The sequence below is a fragment of the Oratosquilla oratoria genome, chromosome 18 (genome assembly GCF_046742065.1).
Source record: "Oratosquilla oratoria isolate Oo_2021 chromosome 18, ASM4674206v1, whole genome shotgun sequence".
Lineage (NCBI taxonomy): Eukaryota > Metazoa > Arthropoda > Malacostraca > Stomatopoda > Squillidae > Oratosquilla > Oratosquilla oratoria.
In genome coordinates this window covers 16,274,076-16,289,600 of record NC_134794.1, presented here as the reverse complement: position 1 = coordinate 16,289,600, position 15,525 = coordinate 16,274,076, and the positions used below count along the sequence as shown (strand labels likewise).

The following is a 15,525-nucleotide window of genomic DNA, read 5'->3' as shown; positions in this document are numbered from 1 at the left end:
ACAACCGCCTCGCGTGTGTGTGAGACACACACACACCATGGTCTTGGATCACGTGTTGTACTCGTAATCGACAGCTACTACCCTCCTGGATGAGAGCTCAGAGCTCATATTTAACCGACCAATGGGTAATGCTGCGACCTTACACGCACGCACACACACACACACACACACACACACACACACACACACACACACACACACACACACACACACACACACACACACACACACACACACACACACAACTGTCCGCCCACGAGAGTTGGAGTACCAACCCGCAGCGCAGCGATACTGAAACTATTTCATCCCTGGGCTGGATACGAACTCGGACCGCTGTAGCAGCGGTTGCGAACGCTACAACTGCGCCGTCTAGTGTGTGTGCGTGAATTTACCTAGCTGTATTTACTTAGTTGTATTTTACGGGAAGAGAGCTATGCTCGTAGTGACCCGCTTTTGTATCTTTCAGCATCCAGTTTGATCTTAAATTCTTGTATAGTTTTTGCACTCGCTGTTTCTTCATTTAGTTTGTTCCAGATATCTACCACTCTGTGTGGGAAGCTATTCTTTTTCAGATCTCTTCTGTAACTATCCTTTTTAAGTTTCTTTTCGTGTCCTCTGGTTTTTCTTCTATCCCACTTTAATAAGTCATCTCTATTAAGGACTTCCATCCCTTTCATAATTCTGTGTGTGTGTGTGTGTGTTTTTGTGCGAGTGTGTGTGTGTGTGTGTGTGTGTGTGTGTGTGTGTGACACGTACTATCCATTAATAACCTGTCGACCTTTCCCATAGCGCACATTAGCCTACACAATCAACGACTGTGTTCTCGCGCGGAGCCTTGTGGCGGGAACCTCAGATCCCCCCCCCCTCCCCCAAGGGTGGGATCTCTCGAACCCACAGACACAGTTGTTAGTCATTATCCTAGCGTGGCACCTTTGGAAAGTTAGGTTTACAAGGAGATCTTTCGGTCCATAACGAGGTCGGATGCAGACAAATGCCCAAAACGGGCAGAATGATGATAAAGTAAATACAAGATAATGATAATAAAAATAAAAATAATAACAATAATAATGATAATAATAATAATAATGAGAAAGCGAACACAAAAACCGAATGGCAGACATTACAGATGTTCATACACTTGATTCTGAAAACTTTGACCGCCGTGATCGAATTTTTCCCTTCCAGCTGAACGAAACCCTTTGACCACAACATAAATCCTCTCTGGATTTAGCGAGAACTAAAGCCCCACAGAGCGGCACCACGCCTTCGGGTTTTAAGGCGATTTTTTTTTCCAAAAAAAGTGAGAGTTCCTTTTCTTATGGAGTGCTGTTGAGGGATTCATCGAGGCAGGTTTGAAACCCTCACCCAAGGAGGGAAATAATCTTTTAAAGAATACCACCGTAAGAATCGTACGGTGATCTTCAAAACAATCTTTATACAAATCTTATATAAATCGTTGGAAGGGAAAGATTTTTTTTAAAGAATACCACCGTAAGAATCTCACGGTGGTATTCTTAAAAAATCTTACCTTACATAAACATTTCCTTATATAAATCTTATGTAAATCCTTGGAAGGGAAAGATTTTTTTAAGAATACCACCGTGAGAATATTTCACTGATGAACTCCTTGAACATGATGATGACCCGCTCTACAGATTTTGTTCCACTCTCCCCCCCCTACCCCCGTCAGTTGTCCGAAACCAGTCCTTTCTCGGGATATGTAGAAAAAGTCCTACGCAAATGCAAGGCAGCTATTACTTCATATATTCACACAAACCTATTGGTAGACCCGAAGATCGTTGCCAGCCCCCCCCTCTCTCTCTTTCCCTCTCCCTCTCCACGTCGCTCTCACTTTCTTCCCCCACCCCATCTCGTTCTCGCTCACAGATCAACTCATGGAATACACAAAGTTGAAATAGCCCAAGTTAATATGATGATGATGATAATAATAATAATTATAATAATAATAATAATAATGATAATTTGATTTGGCAGTAAATCAAATACAATTGCCGAGGATTACACAAAAAAGCATGCGAGCACGAGGAAGTAAAGAATTAGGAATGATTCTTGAAAAAAAAAAAGACAGGGCCCCTCGAAATGCAAGTTGACGTGTATTTCCAAATAGATTTGTCGAAATGCAAGTCGTGAACATATCTCGAGTTTATATTCAAACTAACACTAGAGTAATATATATACAACCACATAGAAACTACACTACAATTTTACCATTTTCTCTTACCTTTAATTGAAACTCGGATAATAAAAATGACAAATCTGCACCGTCAGACGGGTCAGCAGCAGTCGGAGCGCCAGTGAGAGGCACGCAACCGTTGGGGCCAGAGAGACTTCTAAAGTAAACCTTCTCCTGTATGGCCTTGTTACTCTGGGGTGATGTGAGGTTAGGGTTGGGAGGAGGAGGAGGCAAGCGAGGATTGTGGCTACTAAAGTCTTATGACAATAAGTTTATTTGGCAATAAATCAAATATAGATAATGAAAAGAACACATAGTTCGAAATTACAATTGCCAAGGATAACAAAAAAGCATGTACCGGTAAGCTTATTTCCATTGTGGTCCTCATTAGACTGTTATTCTACACTAAGTTACACAGACAAAATACGTAGGGGTGAAGGGGGCCAGAAGCAGTCATGAGTAATACCAATCAGTACACATATTATACATAAACATTATTATAGAATTGCTAATACAGTACTACCAAAATGTTCGTAACACGTAGGATTGAGACCAATATTTGAGCACCAACATAAAGGAACATTGCATTATGCATTAGGAACAACAGAATAGTACTAAGTTACCAAATCAGTATCATAGTATGAGTACCAGATCAGTGTAGCACCATTAGTGATATACTACATTATTCTACTGCTGTAGCAGCAAGTGTGTGTAGGTGTGGAAGTGCACTTACCACTTAGGACAATATAAAGGGGGTTCATTCCAGGGTATGAGTAAATATCAAGTATTATGAGCTAAAAGGTTGCAGGTCATCAGCAGTATCAACATGTAGTTATAGTGAATGCTACATGGCAGGTTGGGTCATGATATTAATTAATTACACAAATTACAGCTGGCTGAGCGGGTTAGGGCGTCGTTACTTGCGGTGAAGGTCGAGGTGAGGGCGATACGAATCCTTCCACCGGCGAAGTTGAACCAAGGGTATGGTTAATTAAATTCCACGCTACAAAGCCCTCTGTGAGGGGCACCGTCCTAGCCTCCCGATAGGGGAGAGTGTGTGACGTTAAACCATAAAAAAAATACCCATACCTCAGGACGGAGTGATTACACGTTAGTTTGAGCACCAGGAAGTGGTACATTATAATCTAAAGCGCTAGAAGTAGGGTACAGGGGATCAGTACTCGTATGAGTAAAACAACAAGGAGCTGTAGGGAAAGGTCCAATTACCTTGTTGCCTGGTACCCTGATTCACCGGACTTGTATTATGATCAGATCATAACTGTTCTCAGACCATACCTGGAACATAAACCATACTATGACAAGCAAAACAAAGGTGGAAACCAGTTTTAAGCATCAAACATTGTTATACTATGCTAAACCTCTGAAGGACAAAAAAGGGAAAGTCAGAACAGTTGAGTGAACACAGATTTGGATGGTATTACTCATGGAATCTGGTACCCCTCACTAGGCTAGTAGTACATAAGATCCAGGCTGTTCTCGGTCCATAGCTGAGGCATATAGTAATCCTTGACTTTTTTCTTGAAAGTAACCTTGCTATCTGACTGCTTAATGGACATGGTGAGTTCCATAATTGAGCACCTGTGAAGTGAGAGCTGTTTTTGGTGAAGGAACCTGCATGAGATACAATAAATGATCCTTGATTGTTTTGGGTTCAGTTCTCAGCAGATTACGTAAAACTACAGCTCATATATGAAGGAGCAAAATTATGAACGACATTGTTAACATGGTTTAGTTTCAGCTGCTGGATACGATATTTTACAAGTAACATTCCTACAATGCTAAATTCTTGTATACCAATATGACTATGTTGAGGTAAATTTAGCATGAATCTGATGATCTTATTTTGTGCAACCTGTAGCCAAGACTGATTTTTTTTCTGCTCAGACTACTGAATCAAGAACTACAAACATAATTCAAGTGATGCTGTATCAGGGACAAGACCAGAAGCTTCTTTGATTCCATATCAAATTTCCTGGCCTTTCTGTACAAAAGTTTAACCTTATGTGAACACTTGGATACAATCTTATCCGTTAAGGCATTCCCAGAAAGGGACTGATCTAAGAATATTCCAAGACAATTTACCTCTTGTTTTGACCCCAAGACATTACTCCCACATCAGACCTGTACACAGCGGTGTTTCCTGAGGTTAGGTTTGGATGCAAAGCCAATACTTTCAGTTTTACCAAGGTGTAAAGACAGCTTGTTATCTATGAGCCAGTCCTGGACTGATGACAGTTCAGCACTCAGGGCCTCCTCTACTTCAACTGGGTCCCTACTTGAGACAATTAGTGCAGAGTCCTCTGCATGGAGCAGTAACTTACAGTTCACCACACCTGGTAAATCGTTGATATAGACGTGGAACAGAAGTGGCTCCAGGATTGAACCTTGTGGTACACCACATGTTATCTGTCACCTGAGCAGGCTCCATTTACTTGTACAAGTTGGTTGCGACATTCCTAATACCTGAAGTTTTTTTTTCATAAAATATTACCCTGAAATAGATTGGATAAATTGGCACTCAGCTGAACAACTTAGTTATAGAGCAAATAAGTTTATCTTGACAATGCTGGACACTTTATTATTCCAGCATATAACTGAATACACATGATATAGAACAAATGAGCAACCAAGCTTATTGGATTTAATAATAACAAATGAAGAAGATATGGTGAATAATGACCCACCACTTGGTATGAGTGATCATCTATGTTTAGTGTATGACACGAATCTTTATGCTACTATGCAGAAAAGTGAAACAAAAAAATATAATTATTTTAAAGGTTACTATGAAAAAATGGCATCAAAGCTTGGAGAAAATGATTGGATACAATATATGACCGACATGAATGTACATGAGGCATGAAACTTTTTCAGTAACTATCTAAGAGAGCAAATGGATGAGAACATACTGATAGTGAAGGCTAAGAAAAACATACATAAACCATGAAGTGGAAAAGATAAAACATAATTTAAAAAGGTGGAATCATTTTAGAGAGACACAAGATAGCAAAGATGAAAGAATATATAAAAATGAAGTGAATGCACCAAGAAATTAAACAAGAAGTTTAAGAAAAGACTGAGAAGTTGTTGGCCAATGAAATCAAACACAACCCTAAAGCCTTTTGGAAATATGCTAACAGTAAACTCCAGACAAGGTCTAAAGTTAGTGACAGTAATATAAGTGATACGGGAAAAGCAGTTGCATTGAATTATTTTTTTAGTAGTGTTTTTACTGAGGAGGAACAAAGTAATATACCACAGTTAGATACTAAGTATGTCGGTAATAACCCATTAGATTGTGTGGAAATTGATGAAGAAAAACTGAAAATGAAATTGGTACTGCAGAGAAATAGATCAGCTGGACCTGATGGATTTCACCCAAAAATGCTTTGTGAAATAGTTTTGAGTATCAGTTTACCATTAACAATTATCTACAATAAATCTCTTGATAAAGGTGATATGCAACAAGATTGGAAAGATACCAGTATCGCCCCAATTTTTAAAAAAGAAAGTTGAAGGCAGCCTGGAAATTATAGGCCGATAAACTTAAGGATGATGTAGTTAAATACATGAATAAAAACAATTTCTTTGCCGACCAGCAACATGGATTTGTTCCTGGTAGATCGTGTATGACACAACTGCACCTGTGTTTGGATGAATGGTCTTTGTTTTTGGAGCAAGGAAAGAACTTTGGTGTTATATACCAGGATTTCCAAAAGGCATTTAATTCAGTTCCATATAAAGAGACTTAAGTAAGCTAAAAGCTCATGGGATACAAGGAAGAAATTACCATTGGATAGAATTTTTTGACATGCCGAAGACAGTGAGTGATCTTAAATGAAGACAAATCCGACTGGACAGCAGTGAAGAATGGCATACCACAAGGAAGTGTGCTTGGACCGCAACTATTTGTTCTGTTTATTAATGATCTTCCAGAGGCTGTATCAAGCATGGTTGAAATATTTGCTGATGACACAAAGATCTACAAAGAAGTTAACTCATCACAAGATTACTAGGAACTCCAGAGTGATTTGGAAAACAGAGCAACTGGTCAAATCTGTGGCAGCTAAGGTTTAATGCCAAAAAAGTGCAAGGTCATACACTTTGGATTCCATAATCAGTACAACGTTTATACTATAGATAGTGAAAATTTTGATCAAGTTAAGAAAGAAAAAGCTATAGATGTGATTATTGACTCAGAACTGAAATTCCATTCACATTTATCAGCTACTGTTCAAAAAGCAAACCAAATGTTGGGAATCATAAAGATCACCTTTGAGTCATTTACCAGTGAAACTTTGATTTTTAATTAATACCTTAGTTCGTCACCATCTAGAATAGGGTAACATCATCTGGCATTCACGTTTTATTATTGATGATATGAAGGTGGAGTCTGTACAAAGAAGAGCAACTAAATTACTTCCAGAACTGAGAAATCTGGAATATGGTGAGAGGCTATGCCAACTTGGGATCTTTTCCATGAAATATAGACGTCAAAGAGGTGACATGATACAGGTTTACAAAATCTTAAATGGATTAGAGGATAGACCCAAATCTGCTCTTCACAGCTCAGGAATACTCAGTAATGTGAGGCCATTCCAGAAAATTATTTAAAAGCCACAGCGATAAAACGGTGAGGAAAAAATCACTTAGTCAAAGAATTAATAACAACTGGAACTATACCCAACAAAGTAATCACAGCCACAAGATTGGATGCTTTTAAAAAGGAGCTGGATGAATATTGAAAGGACAACTAGTATCGCTACTCAATGCCAGCAGTTTAGGAGTGTGCAGCAAATGGTTTCAGGCGACTACAGGACTTTCCTCATCAGCTGAAAAATATGATGATGAGATATGTAAATCTGACAACCCCCCCTACACACATACACACTTAAAAAAATAAAATTTACATCTGTTAGGCCAGTTGAAGTAAACTATGATGGAGGGAGAGTTGGTTTTATTTCGCTAATGTTATATGGCGCGCTTCTAAGGGTTAGAAAAAAGGGTGGGGGGAGCAGACAAGACGCCGAGGGAGGTGACGACTTGTGCGTCCCAAGTCGTGTTCCCAAGCGATCTGGTTCTTCGTCTGTTCGTCTGTCTTTATATAAACGAGTAGTTCATGACCCGTGCTCCTAATTGGCGTGAGGTCAAAGCGTCATACGTTGGGAAGTCGGACGAGAAAAGTTCTCAGGCCGCTGACTCACGAAGACGAAGGGTATGTGGCTGGTATCGCACGTGCGTTCCTAAAAGAAACTTTTGTGGCCAGGCAAGACGTGGGTTAAGGCATCGTTGCCGATGCTGGTACTGCACGTGTGTTTCGTCAAAAGGGCTTTGTGGTGTCTCACGTGGCAGACCCCGGCACTGGTTTGTCGTTTTGGGAAGCCTAACAGGGTCCGTCTTAGGCTGGAGAGCTGCACGTGCGTTTCCTCAAGCAGTCTTTGTGAGAGTCATTCGTCCAGCTGTGAATCACACAGCTGGGCGGCATAGGAGTCACACGGCTGGACCCACGAGCGATTCCCTTGAGTGGCCTCGGAGGTCAAAGGTCGTGGGACGGGGGCAGGACACGCCTTACAACGTCCGATTGTTTTTATTACATTTTCCCGCTCCCATCTCTGTATGATATGTTGATTATATATATATATATATATATATATATATATATATATTATATATGCAGTGAATCGAGTACAGGAGTCGAGTGACATTCTTACGGGCCAGTCATACGCCATTCGTTTATGAGAAGAAAAATAATGCCGATTCCGATTGAACTTTAGTAGCTATCCCTCTTTTCTGCCTTCAAACACTCCGTTTTCGATGAGATACCAAATACTTTCATCTTTATTTCTTTTGACCCAAACAGTGTGACTGTGATACGTAATTGTAGTTTACAGGAAAGAGCGCGAGTAGAATATTGATTTTTAGCCATTAACGGTCGCTCTGCTTAATATTCGTGTAAAATGAAACGCATTCATGCTTTTGATGTGATATAATGATGTCCGATGATCTGCCCTGTGTGTGAGGCCGTGTTCTTGTGGGCAGCGACTAAGTAAAATTATTTCGAGTCGTCTTTATGAAGTAAGGCGTGGGATTTGGTGGTGTGGTGAACGGAGTCCCCCACATGCGCGTCTACGCGACATTTTGGCTTGTAGTATCGTCGCTGCAGAAATGGGATGGACAAGGAATGTATATGTGGTGTAGAAACAGCTGGCCTTCGGCCTTATATTACTATTGTGTAGGTTATGTCCATATTACGCCTGTACTATAGGCATTTGTATCCTCATGAGAGCACAACCTTGGCCCCGCCGAGCCATGTTCCCGCGAGTCTGGGTCCTTTGCTACTTCAGCGTACACCAGCAGTGTATATAAGGAGTCAGGTTTTGGTCTCCAGAGGCAGTTCTCTACAGCACTTGTAATCAGTGGTGCGCGACCAAAGGCCCGCGGTCATCTTTGCGGGGGAGCCTCGGAGCCTGACAGCCGACCCAGCATAGATCGACACTCGCACTAACCAGAATAAAACCAGAAAACTCACTTGAGCTTCATTCACTCCCTCGTCACCATAGTCCAAGTAACGTTCCCGTAATGTTACAGTGGCAATTGGCATGTGCTTGGGTATTGTATTTCACGGCATCCCCATTCTTGGAATCCTGACAAATCGTGTATATATATATATATATATATATATATATATATATATATATATATATATATTATATATATATATATATATATATATATATATATTGCAACGAACCTAGACGTTTGTTGCAGTATTGAGGGAAGGGTTCGGGCTGGTTTCCATCGCGTATAATGAGGCACAGAGGAATACGAAATTAAATATTAACCTCACTTTTCCACGTATATTTCAATATTCTTCGTACACTGTGGAAGTACATACACTATTTCGTACGATAACAGTACTAGCACGTGATAACATAAACCACATGGAATTACAGACAAGGTCACCATAATACACCATAACCAGACACGAAAACGATCACCATACTTGATCTTTTCTTTTACTCGGATTTCGTATATTTCTTATTTTCTCTCACTATTTTAAACATGGGTCTTTCACTATTCACATTACATTAGTTCGAAGTAGTTCAGAAGTAGACAGGAATAATACACAAATCAACGAGGGGAAAAACCACTACCCTCGGGTAGGCCTTGCTTTGAAATCACGTACTCCTAACCTGCTTACCTTCAGATCGGACATCCCGCATTCTCAAACCTACGGTCCATGCCCTCTCCTTACAGACAAGTCTGTGTACCTGTACGAAACTAATACGTACTACAATTTTTGCTTAGCCTACAATCACCTTCGTAACAATATATATAATGTGTGTGTGTGTACGAAATAAAAATGGAATCCAGAAATCATGGTGGTATAAAATGCACCGTACTTTTTTTTTTTTTTTTCTCTCTCTCTCTCTCCTGACGTTTCGAATTTTGTCCAGGGTTCGTCCTCACGGATTACAATAGTGAAACAGGTATACCCTACTTTATATTCAATAAACATGCGGTTCACTCAGAGAGGACCATCGGAACACCGTCCCGAGGGCGGGATACTCTCGTCCCTCCCATCCCAGGAATCTCCTATCCCATAATGTGAAACACTGGGAGTGGACCTTAGTAACTCCACGAAATCCCCGTGTGACCAAATATTCGTCTATTCTTGGTCACAAAATCACCTAACTCCTCGCCTGCAGTTGGTTGTCCTATCTACTCCCTTGCCCTGTTGTAGATGGTTTAGTGTGACGGATCTGTTGATGCTGTCATTGTCGCTGGCCTAAGCTTCCAAAAACAGCCAGCTGTCGTTTTTGCTGTTCTTGTACAAAACTTCAGCGCCCTGACAATCAAATTCATGCTGCTGTTCCTCGCAATGTTTGAATACCACCGAACTATGTTCCCTCCTGTTCGCCGCTCTTCGATGTTCTTGCAGTCTCGTAGCCAGCCGTTATCCCTATCTCTCCAGCATAGTGTGCGTTGGAATCCTTACATTTCACGTTGTAAACCGCACCGGCTTGGTCCACCTTACGCTCATGGTCCTTTACTGTGGTGAGTGTCCCATGCAACGCGTTGCTTGGTTTATGTGCCGTCAATTTAAACAAATAACATATATTTACGCGTTACTGCTCACCGTTAAGGTTCCCTTTCCTTCCAGAGAAATGTCTTCCTTTGTGACAGTTATTATTAGAGAGAAGTATAGTGAGTAATGTTTGATTTAAAGTTGAACTTAACATGAACAACTGTAACGAATATCAACATGTTTTCTTTTCTTCTATTAGGTGACGCCGTCGTCGAAGACTGTAGGGGACTTTGCGCAGTTCATGGTGCAGAACAAGCTCACTGCAGCAGAGGTGGAGGAGCGAGCTGAGGAACTCAGTTTCCCGAAGTCTGTGGTCGAGTTTATGCAAGGGTACCTGGGGGAACCCTACGGTGGGTTCCCAGAACCTCTCAGAACCAAGGTAAGACAGGTGAAGAAGAAAGTAATTTTAATGAAAGTAAAAGGGTACTGAAGTGCACATGACACTTGAAAAAAAAATGTATATATGGTGTGAATTTGATGGACGAATGTATGGAATGGGTGAGATGAGGGGGGTGGCAGTTGGCATCCCTGACTGCGGGGCATTGGTACCTGTGCGGGGGACAAAGGTTCGGGGCGTCTGAGACGCCAAAGCTTTTAGGAGGTGACAAGGGGTAGGGTGCGTGGGAGTGAAGCTGAAAGAATGTGAGTGTGCAAAAATAGGGGACCGGGTAGCCAGATTAGATTTAGTGAATAGGATTAGATCGGAGCAAGTGAGAGGGAGAAGCCGTCATCGAAACAAAAAAGAAGAAGGACAAAATGAAGAGTCTTCCCCCAAAAGGCCATATTCAAGTATGAGTGGCGACATCTGAGCGTGGAGCTGACACTGCCAACCAAAGTTGGAGCACCTAGGGGGAGGGGGGACGCAGGTCTGGGGCGTCTGGGACGCCAGAGCTTTCGGAAGGTGACAAGGGGTAGGGTGCGTGGGAGTGAAGCTGAAAGAGTGTGAGTGTGCAAAAATAGGGGGCCGGGTAGCTAGATTAGATTTAGTGAATAGGATTAGAACGGAGCGAGTGAGAAGAAACCGTCAACGAAGAAAATAGGAAGGAGGATACTCAACGTAAGGTGAGTAGTAGAGTGTTTTCTGATTTTCAGCCAGAGTATACATTTAAGTTCACACGCACGTGTTCTGGTATTTTACTAGAGGTGGAGGTGAAAGGATAACACATGTAGGGACAATGCTACTGTGAGAAGAGGAAGGGGTTTGGTGAGTTCGTCTCTATTATTATTAACGTATAACGGTATAACTGAACCGATTTTACACGCGCCCAGGAACATACACACACACATACACACACACACACACACACACACACACACATATATATATATATATATATATATATATATATATATATGTACCGCGTGGGTAGTTACCCGTGGTACGTACTTGTATAATTGCACTGGATTAGATTAGGTCGGGTCAAGCAGGGTCGCACTGTCATGGGCAGGTGTGTGTGGCTGGCGCGTCAGGTCTAGCCGCGCGGGCGACATAACGCGCGTTCCATGTCATGTGGTTATTGTGGTTTATACAACATTAACCTCTTAAAATTGCCATGGCTTCAGAATGCGTCCTACATGTGAGAATTTGGTGGGCGGAATGTCGAAGTGTGCCGGTTTTAGGCGGTCGATGGAGACACATTCTGGCCTGCCTGAGATAAAGATGTGGAAGATCTTGTCCTTCCGTTCAAGGACAAGATGGTGGCCAGTGTAGGGACGGGTGAGTGGTGGTGTGTGAGCGTCCATCCTCAGGAAGACGTGTGATGTTTTGGGAGGTATTCCTTGATGACTTCTCAGTGATGTGTTGGCACGCATGGGGCGAATTTGCTGACAGTGCGTCACAGATGCTGGAGGCTGTCAGGAGAATCCTGTGGAGGGAAGAATCTGCGGGCACGACGAGGGGTTGGCCGAGGACCCTCTCCGTTAGAGACATATTTAGGTCGTCCTTGATGGCTGTCCGGAGGCCAAGGAGTATCCATGGTAGTCGGGGTAGCCAGGAGCCGTTGTTGCAACGTGCCATAAGAGATGCTTTAAGTGAGCGGTGGGTTCGTTCAACCATGCCGTTGGCTGCAGGGTTGTAGGAGGTAGTGCGATGGGCTGTAGTGCTCAGGAGTTTAGCGAAGGACTACCACAGCCGTGACATGAAGCAAGTTCCTCGGTCAGAGGTGACGTGCTCCGGGAGGCCAAATCTGGCTATCCATCCACTGAGGAAGGCTGTAGTGCAGGACGATGCGGAACTATCCTTCATGGGGATAGCCTCCAACCAGCGGGTCGATCTATCAATGGTCGTGAAGAGATAGCGATGGCCCTCCAACAGGGGGAGTGGACTGACGACGTCGACATGAATATGTGCGAAGCGTCGTCGGGGCTGATGGAATGATCCGATGCCTGATTCAGTGTGACGATGAACTTTGCTTTGCTGGCAGGCGATGCAGGGTTTGGCCCATTCTTTTGCGTCCTTGGAGATGCTGTACTAGATGAATATCTTCTTTAGGAGCTTCGCTATGACGCGCCCTGAAGGGTGGACAGGCCGTGTATTAAGTTGAACACTTGACGTCGGAAGGCGGCTGGGATGAGGGGTCGTAGGCGGCCGGTACTGATGTCGCAGAGGATGGTGTGTTTGTCGTGAAAGGGAACGTCCTGCCACTTAAGGGATGTGATGGATGCACTATAGACAAATGTTTCGGGATCCTCCCGTTGCTTTCTGGCGATGGCTTCGTAGTCGAGACCAAGTTGAACTGCGTTGATGGCTATTTTTCGAAACGGACGACGGGGCCGTTGTCCTGGAGACGCTCGAGGATGGTCCGCAGGCGCTGGAGATGCTGGTCAGGCGAGTTGTAGAATACCAGGATATCGACGACGTAACAGACGCAAAAGTCGAGGATGCCGTCCATTAGGCGCTGGAAGGTCGCACCTGAGTTTCGCAAGCCGAAGCAGGAGTAATTAAAGGTGTACGTCCCGAAGGGGTTGCTGATGGCGGTCCTCGAGATGTTGTCTGTATGTACCGGAATTTGGTAGTAGCCCTTGAAGAGGCCCAGTGTCGAAAAGATCTTGGCGCCGTTGAGGTGTGTGGTGACGTCGGCGATGTTTGAAAGTGGATAGTGGTCAGGTTCCTCATCGTGTTCAGCCGCCGGTAGTCTCCACAGGGGCGCCAGGAACCGTCGCTCTTCTTGACGAAGTGGAGAAAGGAGAACCAAGGGCTGGAGGCCTTTTGGCAGAGGCCTAGGCTCTCCATCTGGAAGATTTTCATGGCGACGGTGAGTTCCTCGAGCGGAAGGCGGTGGTATTTGTCAAATACCGGGGGCCCACACGTCTTCATGCAGTGGTACAAGCCATGCTTAGCTGGCGTCTGTGGTGTCTGTCGCAGCTCAGGCTTGAAGACGTCAGGGAATTCCGTGAGCAGGTGGGCGTAGGGCAGTCTAGCCTAGAAGGCGGCGACCGTGGGTGGTTGTGGCGCAATTTACAGGGGCGTCGGTGTGGATGCAGTGGCACATACTAGGCGGCTATTGGCGACGTCGACCAATAACCTGTGTTACGAATCTCGCTCACACATCTGACTTGTAACACATTTAGAGTGAATGAAATGAGTTCCCAAGACCCCATGTTTTTGGGATATCTGAAATAAAAATTACAAGGCTTTCTGACTCGTAACACATAGTAAGAGTGAATAGGTGAATGAGTTCCCAAGAACTTAAAGGAATTACAAGGCCGCCATTCACTTTTTTGGTATAGTGAAAAAAGTGAGAAAAAAAACAGTTGGAAAGTTTAACACTATTCATTAAAATTAATAGGATTACATGAGTGATTACAATCACTGAACATACAAATGAGTAAATAAGTTTCAAAACAGAAGATTCCCGCTCGAAAACTTTTAACGGGGGTGAAAGAAAATTAGTTAATTAATTTGATTTACCAACGAAAACATTGTCTAGGTCTCGCGCGTCACTACCATAGACATTACGCAACACTAGCTGAGTTAAAATGACTTAAGAATAATACAGGGGGAGTACAGAGGACTTACATCAGCCGACAATCCTTCCGAGGCGGCAACCTCTACATGGCACTGCGTATCTTAGACTGACTCTGACACGCCCAAGGCGCCCTGGTTCCTTCTATAAAAATCCTCTGATTGGCCCATAGGAATTGTGTCTATGGAGATTGAACCTGATTGGTCAAGTCAACTAAAACGTTTTGCGCCGCTCTAGGCTGAGTGTACGCAAAACGAAGAACAAGGCCTAGTTGTATGGGTCTCTTCCCACGCGTCCTCCGTACTCGTTCTGTAATCGGACACCCACGTAATCACAAGCAATGCCTTATCCAAAGTAATAATTCTATTCCAACCTTACATATATGGGAATATATGTGACACCTGTAATGAGCGAGAAAGTCAGCACCGAGTAGGGGCATCCTGACGTCTCCCAGGATGAAGTTCCAGGAGTACAGTAGTGGCGACTCCCAAAGGCGAGGTGCAGGCGTTTCCTCCCGTAGATGGCTATGATAGTGCCGTTAGCGACGCCAACGTCCTTGGGGGACCCGGCGTTCTGCAGCGGATGTAGAAAATGTGGACCTGGAAGCGCCGGTGTTGACAAGGAAACGACATTAAGAGGACTTGTCGTTGATGTGCCCGTCGCGCCTATAGAGGCCACCGTGATGGGCGATGGCTCTTTTAGGCGTTTTTTGTCCAGGTATGTCCTGGTTGATATTTCTTGGCGAAGGCACCGAATCTTGTGTGGTAGTAGCACAGGTGTAGAGGAGCGGTGGTCCGGCGTCGTTGTTGTTGGCGCCTGTTGTCTTGCTATGCTGATGCTGTGGTGATTTCGTCCGTAACGTCGTTAGCAGCATAGATGTCCTGGCCCCTTGCTGCGGAGCATATCGATGCTCCTGCTGGTTCCGTTGGCTGTGGGTGGGAGGCGGGTGATCGACAGAATCTCGAGGTATGCTGTACTTGGTTTAATATCCCCCAGTGACTGTTGTGAGAGTTTGATTTTTTTTTTTCGGATCTGAAGGCCCCTGACGGCGTAAATTCCTGAAGCAGATACTGCTCCAGAGTGTCATACTTGATGACGTCGTCGTGTTGATCGAGCCATTGGGAGAGAAGCGGGAACACATCCTCGAGGATCACCTCGAGAACGTAGTCTGCTTTCGTTTGGGGCGCACTGATTTTCCGCAGGCGGAACTGAATCTCCGCCCGGCGAATCCAGGAGTGAGCGTCGACCGTGAAGAA

At 43.7% G+C, this 15,525-nt stretch overlaps 1 protein-coding gene across 4 annotated transcripts in view; it reads left to right on the top strand.

The window, feature by feature from the left end:
• Positions 1-15,525, top strand: part of PCB (Pyruvate carboxylase) — a 183,991-nt gene that overhangs the window by 156,093 nt on the left and 12,373 nt on the right. For all 4 annotated transcript variants that reach the window (XM_076201622.1, XM_076201623.1, XM_076201620.1 and 1 more), the window contains one exon: positions 10,504-10,683. In XM_076201622.1, the coding sequence (XP_076057737.1) occupies positions 10,504-10,683 (180 nt within the window). The remainder of the gene's footprint in view (positions 1-10,503; positions 10,684-15,525) is intronic.